A 12,375-nucleotide genomic window follows, 5' to 3' on the forward strand; every position below is an offset into this window, starting at 1 on the left:
AAAATAACAATATATACAGGGGGATGCGCCAATACAGAGTCACTGTGCGGGGCACCGGTTAGTTAAGGTAGGGTGTACAGTTGAAGTCGGATGTTTACATACACCTTAGCCAAATACATTTAAACTCAGTTTTTCACAATTCCTGACATTTTATCCTGGTAACAATTCCCTGTCTTAGGTCAGAATAATAGTAGAGAGAATGATTTATTTCAGCTTTTTATTTATTTTATCATATTCCCAGTGGGTCAGAAGTTTACATACTCAATTAGTATTTGGTAGCATTGCCTTTAAATTGTTTAACTTGGGTCAAAGTTTTGGGTAGCCTTCCAAAAGCTTCCCACAATAAGTTGGGTGAATTTTGGCCCATTCCTCCTGACAGAGCTGGTGTAACTGAGTCAGGTTTGTAGGCCTCCTTGCTCATACATGATTTTTCAGTTCTACCCACACATTTTCTGTAGGATTGAGGTCAGGGCTTTGTGATGGCCACTCCAATACCTTGACTTTGTTGTCCTTAAGCCATTTTGACACAACTTTGGAAGTATGCTTGGGGTCATTGTCCATTTTTAAGACCCATTTGCAACCAATTTTTAACTTCCTTGAGATGTTGCTTCAATATATCTATATAATTTTCCTCCTCATGATGCCATCTATTTTGTGAAGTGCACCAGTCCCTCCTGCAGCAAAGAGCCCCCACAACATGATGCTGCCACCCACATCCTTTACGGTTGGGACGGTGTTCTTCGGCTTGCAAGCCTCCCCCTTTTTCCCTCCAAACATAACAATGGTCATTATGGCCAAGCAGTTATATTTTTGTTTCATCAGACCAGAGGACAATTCTCCAAAAAGTACAATCTTTGTCCCCATGTGCAGTTGCAAACCGTAGTCTGGCTTTTTTATGGCGGTCTTGGAGCAGTGGCTTCTTCCTTGCGGAGCGGCCTTTCAGGTTATGACGCTATAGGACACGTTTTACTGTGGATATAGATATTTTGTACCTGTTTCCTCCAGTGTCTTTACAAGGTCCTTTGCTGTTGTTATGGGATTGATTTTCACTTTTCGCACCAAAGTACATTCATCTCTAGGAGACAGAATGCATCTCCTTCCTGAGCGGTATTACGGCTGCGTGGTCCCATGGTGTTTATACTTGCGTACTATTGTTTGTACAGATGAACGTGGTACCTTCAGGCGTTTGGAAATTGCTCCCAAGGATGAACCAGACTTGTGGAGGTCTACAGTTTTCGGCCAATTTCTTTTGATTTTCCCATGATGTCAAGCAAAGAGGCACTGAGTTTGAAGGTAGGCCTTGAAATACATCCACAGGTACAATTGACTCAAATTATGTCAATTAGCATATCAGAAGCTTCTAAAGCCATGACATAATGTTCGGGAATTTTCCAAGCTGTTTAAAGGCACAGTCAACTTAATATATGTAAACTTCTGACCCACTGGAACTGTGATACAGTGAATTATAAGTGAAATAATCCGTCTGTAAACAATTGTTGGAAAAATTACTTGTGTCATGCACAAAGTAGATGTCCTAACCGACTTGCCAAAACAATAGTTTGTTAACAAGAAATTTGTGGAGTGGTTGAAAAACGAGTTTTAATGACTCCAACCTAAGTGTATGTAAACTTCCGACTTCAACTGTACATGTAGGTAGAGTTAATTAAAGTGACTATGCATAGATGACAACAGGGTTTCTGGGATGATGGTGTTGATGTGAGCCATGACCAGCCTTTCGAAGCACTTCATGGATACAGACGTGAGTACTACGGGTCGGTAGTCATTTAGGCAGGTTACTTTAGTGTTCTTGGGTACAGGCACTATGGTGGTCTGCTTAAAACATGTTGGCATTACAGACTCGGACAGGGAGAGGTTGAAAATGTCAGTGAAGACACTTGCTAGTTGGTCAGCGCATGCACGCAGTACACGTCCTGGTAATCCGTCTGGCCCTGCAGCCTTGTGAATGTTGACCTGTCTAAAGGTCTTACTCACATCGGCTGCGGAGAGCGTGATCACACAGTCTTCCGGTACAACTGGTGCTCTCATGCATGATTCAGTGTTATTTGCCTCAAAGTGAGCATAGAAATAGTTTAGCTCGTCTGGTAGGCTCGTGTCACTGGGCAGCTCTCGGCTGTGCTTCCCTTTGTACTCTAATGGTTTGCCGGCCCTGCCACATTCGACGAGCGTCAGAGATGGTGTAGTACGACTCGATCTTAGTCCTGTACTGATGCTTTGCCTGTTTGATGGTTCGTCGGAGGGCATAGCGGGAGTTCTTATAATCCTCCGGGTTAGAGTCCCGCTCCTTGATAGCGGAAGCTCTAGCCTTTAGCTCAGTGCGGATGTTGCCTGTAATCCATGGTTTCTGGTTGGGGTATGTACATACGGTCACTGTGGGGATGACATCATTGATGCACTTATTGATGAAGCCAATGACAGATCTGGTGTACTCCTCAATGCCATTGGAGGAATCCCAGAACACATTCCAGTCTGTGCTAGCAAAACAGTCCTGTAGCTTAGCATGTGCTTCATCTGACCACTTTTTTATTGATCTAGTCACTGGTGCTTCATGCTTTAATTTTTGCTTGTAAGCAGGAATCAGGAGGATAGAATTATAGTCAGATTTGCCAAATGGAGGGCGAGGGAGAGCTTTGTATGCATCTTTGTGTGTGGAGTAAAGGTGGTCCAGAGTTCTTTTCCCTCTGATTGCACATTTAACATGTTTATACAAATTAGGTAAAACTGGCCCTAATTCATTTGTAAAAACACAGACGCATTACTTTACTAAGAATCTACTAATAGGGACGGGCTATAAAGAACGTTAAAATGGAATGTAGCCTGAGAAGCATTGGATTTCAGTAAAGTACTAGAAAATTAAAGTTTGTCTCTTTCTTCGTGGGTTTGGATTCAAACAGGCCTATCCCAGCAATACAATATATGAACAGATGAAAGCTGTGCCTGGGTTGTGTTTATTATTATTATTATTATTATTATTATTAACTCAAACAGGTAGGAACTACCTAGACTTATCCAATAAGAAACCAAAAAAAATGTATTTTCCATTGCAAACTGTTTTCTGTTTTGTGCACCAAAAGACACCACCCTAAACGTGGAATACACTAAATTTGGGACAGGGGACACAATAACTGATATGGCCCTGATCAAGTACCTCCATGGAGCCAGTCTTGCGGTTGCGGATCATGGGTGATCTTCTGATGCTGATTAGCTCAGAGAGAGGCAGGGCCCGGTCAGGCTCGTCCTGTGATAGGTCCTCCAGACTGCCTTGGTTGGTCTGCTTCTCCTGGTTCTGGATTGGATTAAAGAGACCGATGAGGGGGGCTGTGGACACACACACACACACACACACACACACACACACACACACACACACACACACACACACACACAGACCTCAGCGGAGGCAGGGCGGAAGCCAAAGCCCAGAGGGACGTTCTCCTCGTCCTCACAGCTCTTCACCCCGGGACTGAAGTGGAGCTCCACGTGGAAACGCTCCTCTGAGCCAGGGTCCTGTTCAACACACACACACACAACATAAGCAATAATGCTATACTACAGAGGGAGTGAGAGGAAGACACACATACCGACAGGAAGGTACAGTAATAGTACCAGGTGTAGTAACACTTCAGGGACAGAGGGACAGAGAGGCCTAACTGACCTTGTTGTTATCTTCATACAGCATGATGACTATCTGAGTCATGTAGTTGAGTTCAGAGACGGCACTGAGGTAATCCATGGCCTGTTTCCACTGCTGGTCCTTCACCTCCTGTCACACACACAAACACACTTGACATAACCAGAGAAAACTACACCTAAAAAAATATTTTCTGATTCTGAACCCAAGTCTGTAATATTCATGACCTTGTCTAGTATCACAATTGGTACTTTAAGTGAACTATCCCTTTACAACAACTAACCTGGCCCCAGATCTGTTTGTGCCATCTTGACAACTCCTAAGCTATGATCATTGTCACTATTATCATGCCAATTAGATTTGGGACCAGGCTACTTTAACAACCCCCCTGCAGTGACAACGTACATCCAGTAGTCCGCCGTAGCGGAAGATGCTGAGCAGCGAGTGGACGTGGCTCTCGCTGGTGAAATAGAGGCGGGTCCGGACGTGACGCCCTGGAGACATGACCCCCCGTGAGTACCTGAACCACCAGAGGGAATGAAAGACAAAGGGTGATCACTTACGGGGGCTCTAGAGACACACCTCAATGGAGGGTTTACTGGATAGAAACTGAACCTGGGACAGTGGCTCACTCAGTGGTAGTGGTACATAGCCAAAACTGGACCTAGGAAAGCGGCACTCACTACTCAACACGGTGTTTTAAGAACTGCTCCTAGGGCGATCACAATTCTAATATTATTTAATACTATTTATTGCAATTACTTTCACATACATTTTTAAGTAAGTATTTCATTAGAAAATACAAGTACAATATTGGAATATACACTGCTCCAAAAAATAAAGGGAACACTTAAACAACACAATGTAACTCCAAGTCAATCACACTTCTGTGAAATCAAACTGTCCACTTAGGAAGCAACACTGATTGACAATAAATTTCACATGCTGTTGTGCAAATGGAATAGACAACAGGTGGAAATTATAGGCAATTAGCAAGACACCCCCAATAAAGGAGTGGTTCTGCAGGTGGTGATGTTTTGGTCACTTTTGAATGCTGGCGGTGCTTTCACTCTAGTGGTAGCATGAGACGGAGTCTACAACCCACACAAGTGGCTCAGGTAGTGCAGCTCATCCAGGATGGCACATCAATGCGAGCTGTGGCAAGGAGGTTTGCTGTGTCTGTCAGCGTAGTGTCCAGAGCATGGAGGCGCTACCAGGAGACAGGCCAGTACATCAGGAGACGTGGAGGAGGCCGTAGGAGGGCAACAACCCAGCAGCAGGACCGCTACCTCTGCCTTTGTGCAAGGAGGAGCAGGAGGAGCACTGCCAGAGCCCTGCAAAATGACCTCCAGCAGGCCACAAATGTGCATGTGTCTGCTCAAACGGTCAGAAACAGACTCCATGAGGGTGGTATGAGGGCCCGACGTCCACAGGTGGGGGTTGTGCTTACAGCCCAACACCGTGCAGGACGTTTGGCATTTGCCAGAGAACACCAAGATTGGAAAATTCGCCACTGGCGCCCTGTGCTCTTCACAGATGAAAGCAGGTTCACACTGAGCACATGTGACAGAGTCTGGAGACGCCATGGAGAATGTTCTGCTGCCTGCAACATCCTCCAGCATGACCGGTTTGGCGGTGGGTCAGTCATGGTGTGGGGTGGCATTTCTTTGAGGGGCCGCACAGCCCTCCATGTGCTCACCAGAGGTAGCCTGACTGCCATGAGGTACCGAGATGAGATCCTCAGACCCCTTGTGAGACCATATGCGGTGCGGTTGGCCCTGGGTTCCTCCTAATGCAAGACAATGCTAGAACTCATGTGGCTGGAGTGTGTCAGCAGTTCCTGCAAGAGGAAGGCATTGATGCTATGGACTGGCCAGCCCCTTCCCCAGACCTGAATCCAACTGAGCACATCTGGGACATCATGTCTCGCTCCATCAACCAACGCCACATTGCACCACAGACTGCCCAGGAGTTGGCGGATGCTTTAGTCCAGGTCTGGGAGGAGATCCCTCAGGAGACCACCCGCCACCTCATCAGGAGCATGTTCAGGCGTTGTAGGGAGGTCATACAGGCACGTGGAGGCCACACACACTACTGAGCCTCATTTTGACTTGTTTTAAGGACATTACATCAAAGTTGGATCAGCCTGTAGTGTGGTTTTCCACTTGAATTTTGAGTGTGACTCCAAATCCAGACCTCCATGGGTTGATAAATTGGATTTCCATTGATTATTTTTGTGTGATTTTGTTGTCAGCACATTCAACTATGTAAAGAAAAAAGTATTTAATAAGATTATTTCATTCATTCAGATCTAGGATGTGTTATTTTAGTGTTCCCTTTATTTTTTTGAGCAGTGTATATTTGGAAATAAGTGTATTTTCAAATACAAATATTTAAATACTCCATGCATTTGAACCCAGGTGTGTTTAGTCCTAGGGGTATTTGAAATGCATTTGGAAATAATTTTTCAACAATCAAATAAAATTGTATTTATTTGTCACATTTGCCGAATACAATAGGTGTAGACCTTACTGTGAAATGCTTACTTACAAGCCCTTAACCAACAATGCAGAGTAAGAAAATGTTAATTAAACAAAAGTAAAAAAAAAGTAACATAATAAATTAATAACCAGGATATATACAGGGAGTCGATGTGCGGGGGTACGGGTTAGTCGAGGACATTGAGGTCATATGTACATGTAGGTAGGGGTAAAGTGACTATGCATAGACAGAGTAGCAGAAGCGTAAAAAAGGGGTCCAATGCAAATAGTGCGGGTAGCCATTTGATTAACTGTTCTATTGACCTAGACTTGGCGCTCCGGTATGGCTTGCCTTGCGATACCAGAGAGAACAGTCTATGACTAGGGCCTTCTTCTGACACCGCCTGGTATAGAGGTCCTGGATGGCAGGAAGCTTGGCCCCAGTGATGTACTGGGCCGTACGCACTACCCTCTGTAGCGGATGCGGAGCAGTTGCCATACCATGCGGTGATGCAACCAGTCAGGATGCTCTCGATGGTGCATCTGTAGAACTTTTTGAGGATCTGAGAGGGAAAAGGCGTTGATGTGAACTCTTTACGACTGACTTGGTGTGGTTGGACCACTACAGCCCCGCCGATGTGAATGCGGGCATGCTCGGCCCTCTTTATCCTGTAGTCCACGATCGGCTCCTTTGTCTTCCTCAGGTTGAGGGAGAAGTTTTTGTCCTGGCACCCCACTGCGAATTGGAGTGGGTCTATGTTTTATGGGATGATGGTGTTGTGAGCCATCGCCAGCCTTTCAAAGCACTTCATGGCTACAGACGTGAGTGAGGTCGGTTGTCATTTAGGCAGGTTACCTTGGCGTTCTTGGGAACAGGGACTTTGGATGTCTGCTTGAAACATGTTGGTATTACAGACTCGGTCAGGGAGAGGTTGAACAGTTCAGTTAGACACTTGCCAGTTGGTCAGCGCATGCTCGGAGTACACATCCTGGTAATCCGTCTGGCCCTGCATCCTTGTGAATGTTGACCTGTTTAAAGGTCTTACTCATATCGGCTACAGAGAGCCTAATCACACAATCTGGCTGGGATATGTACGTATGGTCACTGTGGGGACGGCGTCATCAATGCACTTATTGATGAAGTGGTGACTGATTTGGAAGAATCCCGGAACATATTCCAGTCTGTGCTAGCAAAGCAGTCCTGTAGTTTAGCATCTGCGTCATCTGACCACTTGCGTATTGAGTGAGTCACTGGTGCTTCCTGCTTAAATTATTGCTTGTAAGCAGGAATCAGGAGGATAGAATTATGGTCAGATTTGCCAAATGGAGGGCGAGCTTTGTACGAGTCTCTGTGTGTGGAGTAAAGGTGGTCTAGTTTTTTTCCCTCTGGTTGCACATGTGACACGCTAGTAGAAATTAGGTAAAACAGATTTAAGTTTGCCTGCATTAGCCTCTTCTTCTGCCAGGCCTCTTCTGGGAAACATAAGATATTATAGTTTTTAATGTCCCATTGATAGGATAGTCTCGAACGGAGCTCATCCAGTTTATTCTCCAATGATTGCACACTGGCCAATAGGACGGATGGTAGAGGTGGGTTACCCACTCGTAGACTAATTCTTACAAGGCACCCAGATATGCACCCCTTGTATCAGTGTCTCCTCTTCATTCGAATGACAGGGATTTGGGCCTGGTCCGGGAGCAGCAGTAAATCCTGTGCGTCCAACTAATTAAAAAAAATCTTTGTAAAGCGGTAACACACCCATTATAACAGGGATCTAATAAGAACTCGGGCTCAGACAATGGACAAAGACAGTGTGGGACCAACTGCAGCACAGTGATGAGTATCTATAATAACAACTGATCCTAGATCAGTGGCACTGAGCCTCAGACCGTGGTCACAGGTGGCACTGCAACTCACAGTGGGTGCAGCTTGTTGACGGCCTCGTCCTCGTGGGTCCTCTGCAGGTCTAGCTGGATCTTCTTCATCAAGGGCAGGCAGTAGGCCTGGGCAATGTCCATCTTTTCTGGCTTATTGATGCCATACTCCTGGAGAGAGAAACAGAAAAATGCATGCTCAAAGGTATGTTTTCAGGAAATGATTTGGCCTTTAAATAAGCTTCAACTTAAAGATGTTACTTTGGTTGATCATTTTCTGACAGGTTCCTAAAACAGTAATTTCATAGCCAGGCTTACTGTACTTGAAGGGATAGCAAAGTAAGCTTAGTCGGCATTACGCATTTAAAAAAGGAAATGATAAGGAGTAAGAAAGAACCATCTTGAGCCATAATCATCCTCAGAGACTGAGGGGACGGGAGTCTAAAGTAACACGCTTGTCAAAAATCCTTCCCTCTGTGCGTGTTCACGTTTCTCTATCCAACCAGGAGCAAAGAAATGTTCATAAGTCATGCTCCCCACTTAGGTCTAGACAACTGACATAGTCCCCGTTTGCGCAGGTAAACGTGAACGTGTGGGTATTCGTCTCCCCCCCCCCCCACCTGAGGTATGACGATGTCGGCCAGGGCACGGGACAGCCTGAACAGCTCCAATGTGTCCTCCAGGCCCAGCGTGGAGTTGTGCTGCGTGTCGTACTTCACACAGTCGTAGATGTCTGGGATCTTACTGATGTCGTAGCGGCCGCTCTTATTCCGGAAGTCCCTTTCCAGCTTGGACCAGCGTTGCAGCATCAGCTCCAGGGTCTCACTGTGGTACAGCTGCAGGTCTGGGAACAGGAAAGGACTTAGTTTACATTAAAAAAAACAATCCCACCACCAAGTGCACTCTGTACACTACGTTGACATCAGCAAACCGCTCGACCACACGACACCATACACGTGGTCTGCAGTTGTGAGGCCAGTTGGACGTACTGCAAAACTAGCTAAAACGATGTTGGAGGCGGCTTATGGTAGAGAAATGTACATTCAATTCTCTGGCAACAGCTCTGGTGGACATTCCTGCAGTCACCATGCCAATTACACGCACCCTCAAAACTTGAGACATCTGTGGAAAGGTGTTGTGTGACAAAACTGCACATTTTAGACTGGCCTTTTATTGTCCCCAGCACAAGGTGCACCTGTGTAATGATCATGCTGTTAAATCATCTTCTTGATATGTCACAACTGTCAGGTGGATGGATTTTCTTGGCAAAGGAGAAATGCTCACTAACAGGGATAAACAAAGTTGTGCATAACATTTGAGAGAAATATGATTTTATATTTCTGGGATCTGATATTTCAGCTCATGAAACATGGGACCAACCCTTCACATGTAGCATCTATATTTCTGTTCAGTGTATATCACATTAGCAAGATGTAAACAAAACTGGAGACACCTAGTCATTTTTGGAGGTATATTTTTGACACGACGGCATTCCGATAGCTAGCAAAAGAGTGTAGGAGTGGTAGATAACTAACCGTCAATAACTTCTCTATCTAATGGAGGTAAAACAATTCACTTATTTACAGTTGGCTAGTTAGCTACCGCACCGCTCTTTGGTAGCAAATGTAACAGTGAATTCAAACCTGGAAACCTATCTCCACTAATGTTTACATTTTGACCTATTAGGAATGGGTCAAAAAGTCTTACATTGGACAATAAAGTATTTCAATTCCATTCAATTCTAAGCAGGCTGGGCAGAGAACAGACCTGCAGATTTGGGGTCCTCGAGCCTTTTACGGATCTGGGAGGTGAGTCTCTGGATGAGGGCGTAGACCTGGTCACACGTCCTCACTGGGTTCCCTATGATCTTCATGGAGTTGACCAGAGAGGGGCTGCCAGTAGGGGCCAGCTGCAGCACATAGTCACACGCTATTACAGTGGTACAAATCATGCAGAACTTAATGAAACTGTGCAATGCCAGTGTTGGTATCCATAACAGGTAGTGTTGAAATGTTATGTGAGACTCTGGAGACTGACAGCAATGGCATGATCAGTTGAAGGCGGTACAGTAAGGAATGGATAAGAAACAGGATGGTAGATTAAAAATAATCAAATCTAAAAAAACACTTTAAGGACTGCTCAAGTTGATGGAATTGTCAATGGAGCCTCACAACAGTGTAAGAGTGTAACGGGTGACCATTTCAGTCATAGTTTACTAAACGCCAGCAGTTATAATACATTATGATGTAGTTATTGTATCATGTATTGAAATACTAGTCATGAGCATCTCATAATGATTCTTCGTTGAATGCATATTATTATTATTATTATTATTGGCTCATTCATGCTTATTATAACTATTAAGGCATTACACCTGCAGGCTTTTTTAAAATTGAACCTTTATTTAACTATGCAAGTCAGTTAACGAACAAATTGTTATTTTCAATGACAGCCTACACCCGGACGACGCTGGTCCAACACTGAGATGCAATGCCTTAGCCCGGTGCGCCACTCGGGAGCCCCGAGTTAAATGTTAACCATTTCAAAAAAAGAGCTTTCCTCCTATGGCCTTTCCAACAACGATTGGGTGGGTAGAAGTGGTCTCGATGAAGGAATATACAGACTGTACCTTTTGGTAGTCTGCCTCAGTGAAGTCCTGGTCTTTCTGCATGATCTCATGGAGGCGTGCCTTCACCCTCTGCTGGCAATCGGTCAGAGACTCACTGTCGCTGTCCAGCATGCCGTTCATGTTGGCACTCTTCACCATCTGCACCAGGATGGGAGTCAGCTCCCCCTCCAGAGCCAGCAGACCCTACACAATAAGACAGTTATGAGATATACACGTGCACACACACACACACGAGCGGAACAATATGTTCTGTACACAGAAAGTGTTCATACATGCAAAGGGAGAGATGTATTGACACTGAACACAAACGAAAGGAACCAGGCTTTCATATACAGTGAGCATGCATCACACACACGGTACTGTAAACATACCTTCGCAAAAGCGGCAGCGGTCATCTGTACACGGCCTTCGTCTGAAGCGTAGATCTTGAGGTCGTGGCGGTAGGTACTGTGTAAACGAAGCAGACCACAGCCAGGGAAACCGGCATAGTCCCCTACAGGGTCACACACACACACACACACACACACACACACACACACACACACACACACACACACACACACACACACACACGAACATCAGGCTTACAGGACATCACAGAGGAAGGGAGAGCGAGAACAAATGGTGCCTGCCAGAAGAGGCTGGTGAGAGAAGTTCTAGGAGGATGAGCTCATTGTAATGTCTGGAATGGAATTATTGGGAACGAGTCAAACATGTGGGTTCCATATTTTTGACCTGTTTGATACCGTTCCTAATAATTCCATTCCAGACATTACAATGAGCCCGTCCTCCTATAGCTCCTCCCACCAGCCTCCTCTGGTGCACGCCGACGTAACAGCACAGACTGTGTGTGCACAAAAACATATAGGTAGTATATATCTGCAGTTGATGAGGGAGGAAACAGTGTTATTTGGTGACAAAAAAATAAATAATAAATAAAACAAATATCGCTCAACTGGATTCTGTTCACCTGAAAAGGAAGGAAAGCAAGTCCTTCACATCTCATACCTGGGAAGAAAAATGGTTAAAAACACATGGAATGTGGTCGAAATCCTTAACTAAACAACTCAGTTATCATGCTCGTTTTCGTTTGGAAGTGAAACCGAAGCTAGGTTGCTGGCTTTTCTCAGACAAACAATTCCAACCCATGGAGAATTGCCAAGAGCATTGTTAGTATGAGATGATCCGCAATCACTGAACGGCTTCAAAACTTGCCGAGTCATGAAACTGCGTTTGCAGATGACCAAACAACTTTGCGTCCTTGGATCGACGGATCACCTCAAAAGGACCCTTTCACACAAACCTACAGCAAAATACATATCGTTCCTATGATAAAACCCAAACCTCCCAAGGTTCCCAGGTTAGCCAGTGGAATGGGTGAGTAGTGTAATGAGGACGATGCAGTTTGAATGTATCCATTCGTGACAGTTAACAGCGGGAGCAAAGTCCAAACCCTTCTTACCAATAAGAGACTCGAAGCCAAGGCGCCTGCGGCTACCTTCTAGTATACAGTGCAAGAGGTAAGAAGACAAGAGCAGAATTAACAGAAAAAGTACACTAGGAGACCGTACTCTAAACACTCCTTGTTTTTTTTGTGGTAATGTTCACCCATTTTCTCCCCAATTTCGTGGTATCCAATTGGTGGTTAGTCTTGTCCCGTCGCTGCAACTCCTGTATGAACTCGGGAGAGGCTAAGGTCGAGAGCCATGCGTCTGACGAAACACAACCCCGCCAAGCCGCAC

At 45.2% G+C, this 12,375-nt stretch overlaps 1 protein-coding gene across 11 annotated transcripts in view; it reads right to left on the minus strand.

Moving 5' to 3' along the window:
- The window catches only part of LOC106561102 (inositol hexakisphosphate and diphosphoinositol-pentakisphosphate kinase 1), a 73,848-nt gene that overhangs the window by 29,285 nt on the left and 32,188 nt on the right, over positions 1-12,375 (minus strand). For all 11 annotated transcript variants that reach the window (XM_082957166.1, XM_082957164.1, XM_014124745.3 and 8 more), the window contains exons 16-24: positions 11,005-11,126; positions 10,634-10,816; positions 9,772-9,913; positions 8,625-8,848; positions 8,048-8,175; positions 4,055-4,169; positions 3,674-3,781; positions 3,409-3,525; positions 3,167-3,304 (exon numbers count right to left, since the gene is read on the minus strand). In XM_082957166.1, the coding sequence (XP_082813292.1) occupies positions 3,167-3,304; positions 3,409-3,525; positions 3,674-3,781; positions 4,055-4,169; positions 8,048-8,175; positions 8,625-8,848; positions 9,772-9,913; positions 10,634-10,816; positions 11,005-11,126 (1,277 nt within the window). The remainder of the gene's footprint in view (positions 1-3,166; positions 3,305-3,408; positions 3,526-3,673; positions 3,782-4,054; positions 4,170-8,047; positions 8,176-8,624; positions 8,849-9,771; positions 9,914-10,633; positions 10,817-11,004; positions 11,127-12,375) is intronic.

The sequence above is a fragment of the Salmo salar genome, chromosome 10, assembly GCF_965601325.2.
Source record: "Salmo salar chromosome 10, fSalSal1, whole genome shotgun sequence".
Taxonomy (NCBI): Eukaryota; Metazoa; Chordata; class Actinopteri; order Salmoniformes; family Salmonidae; genus Salmo; species Salmo salar.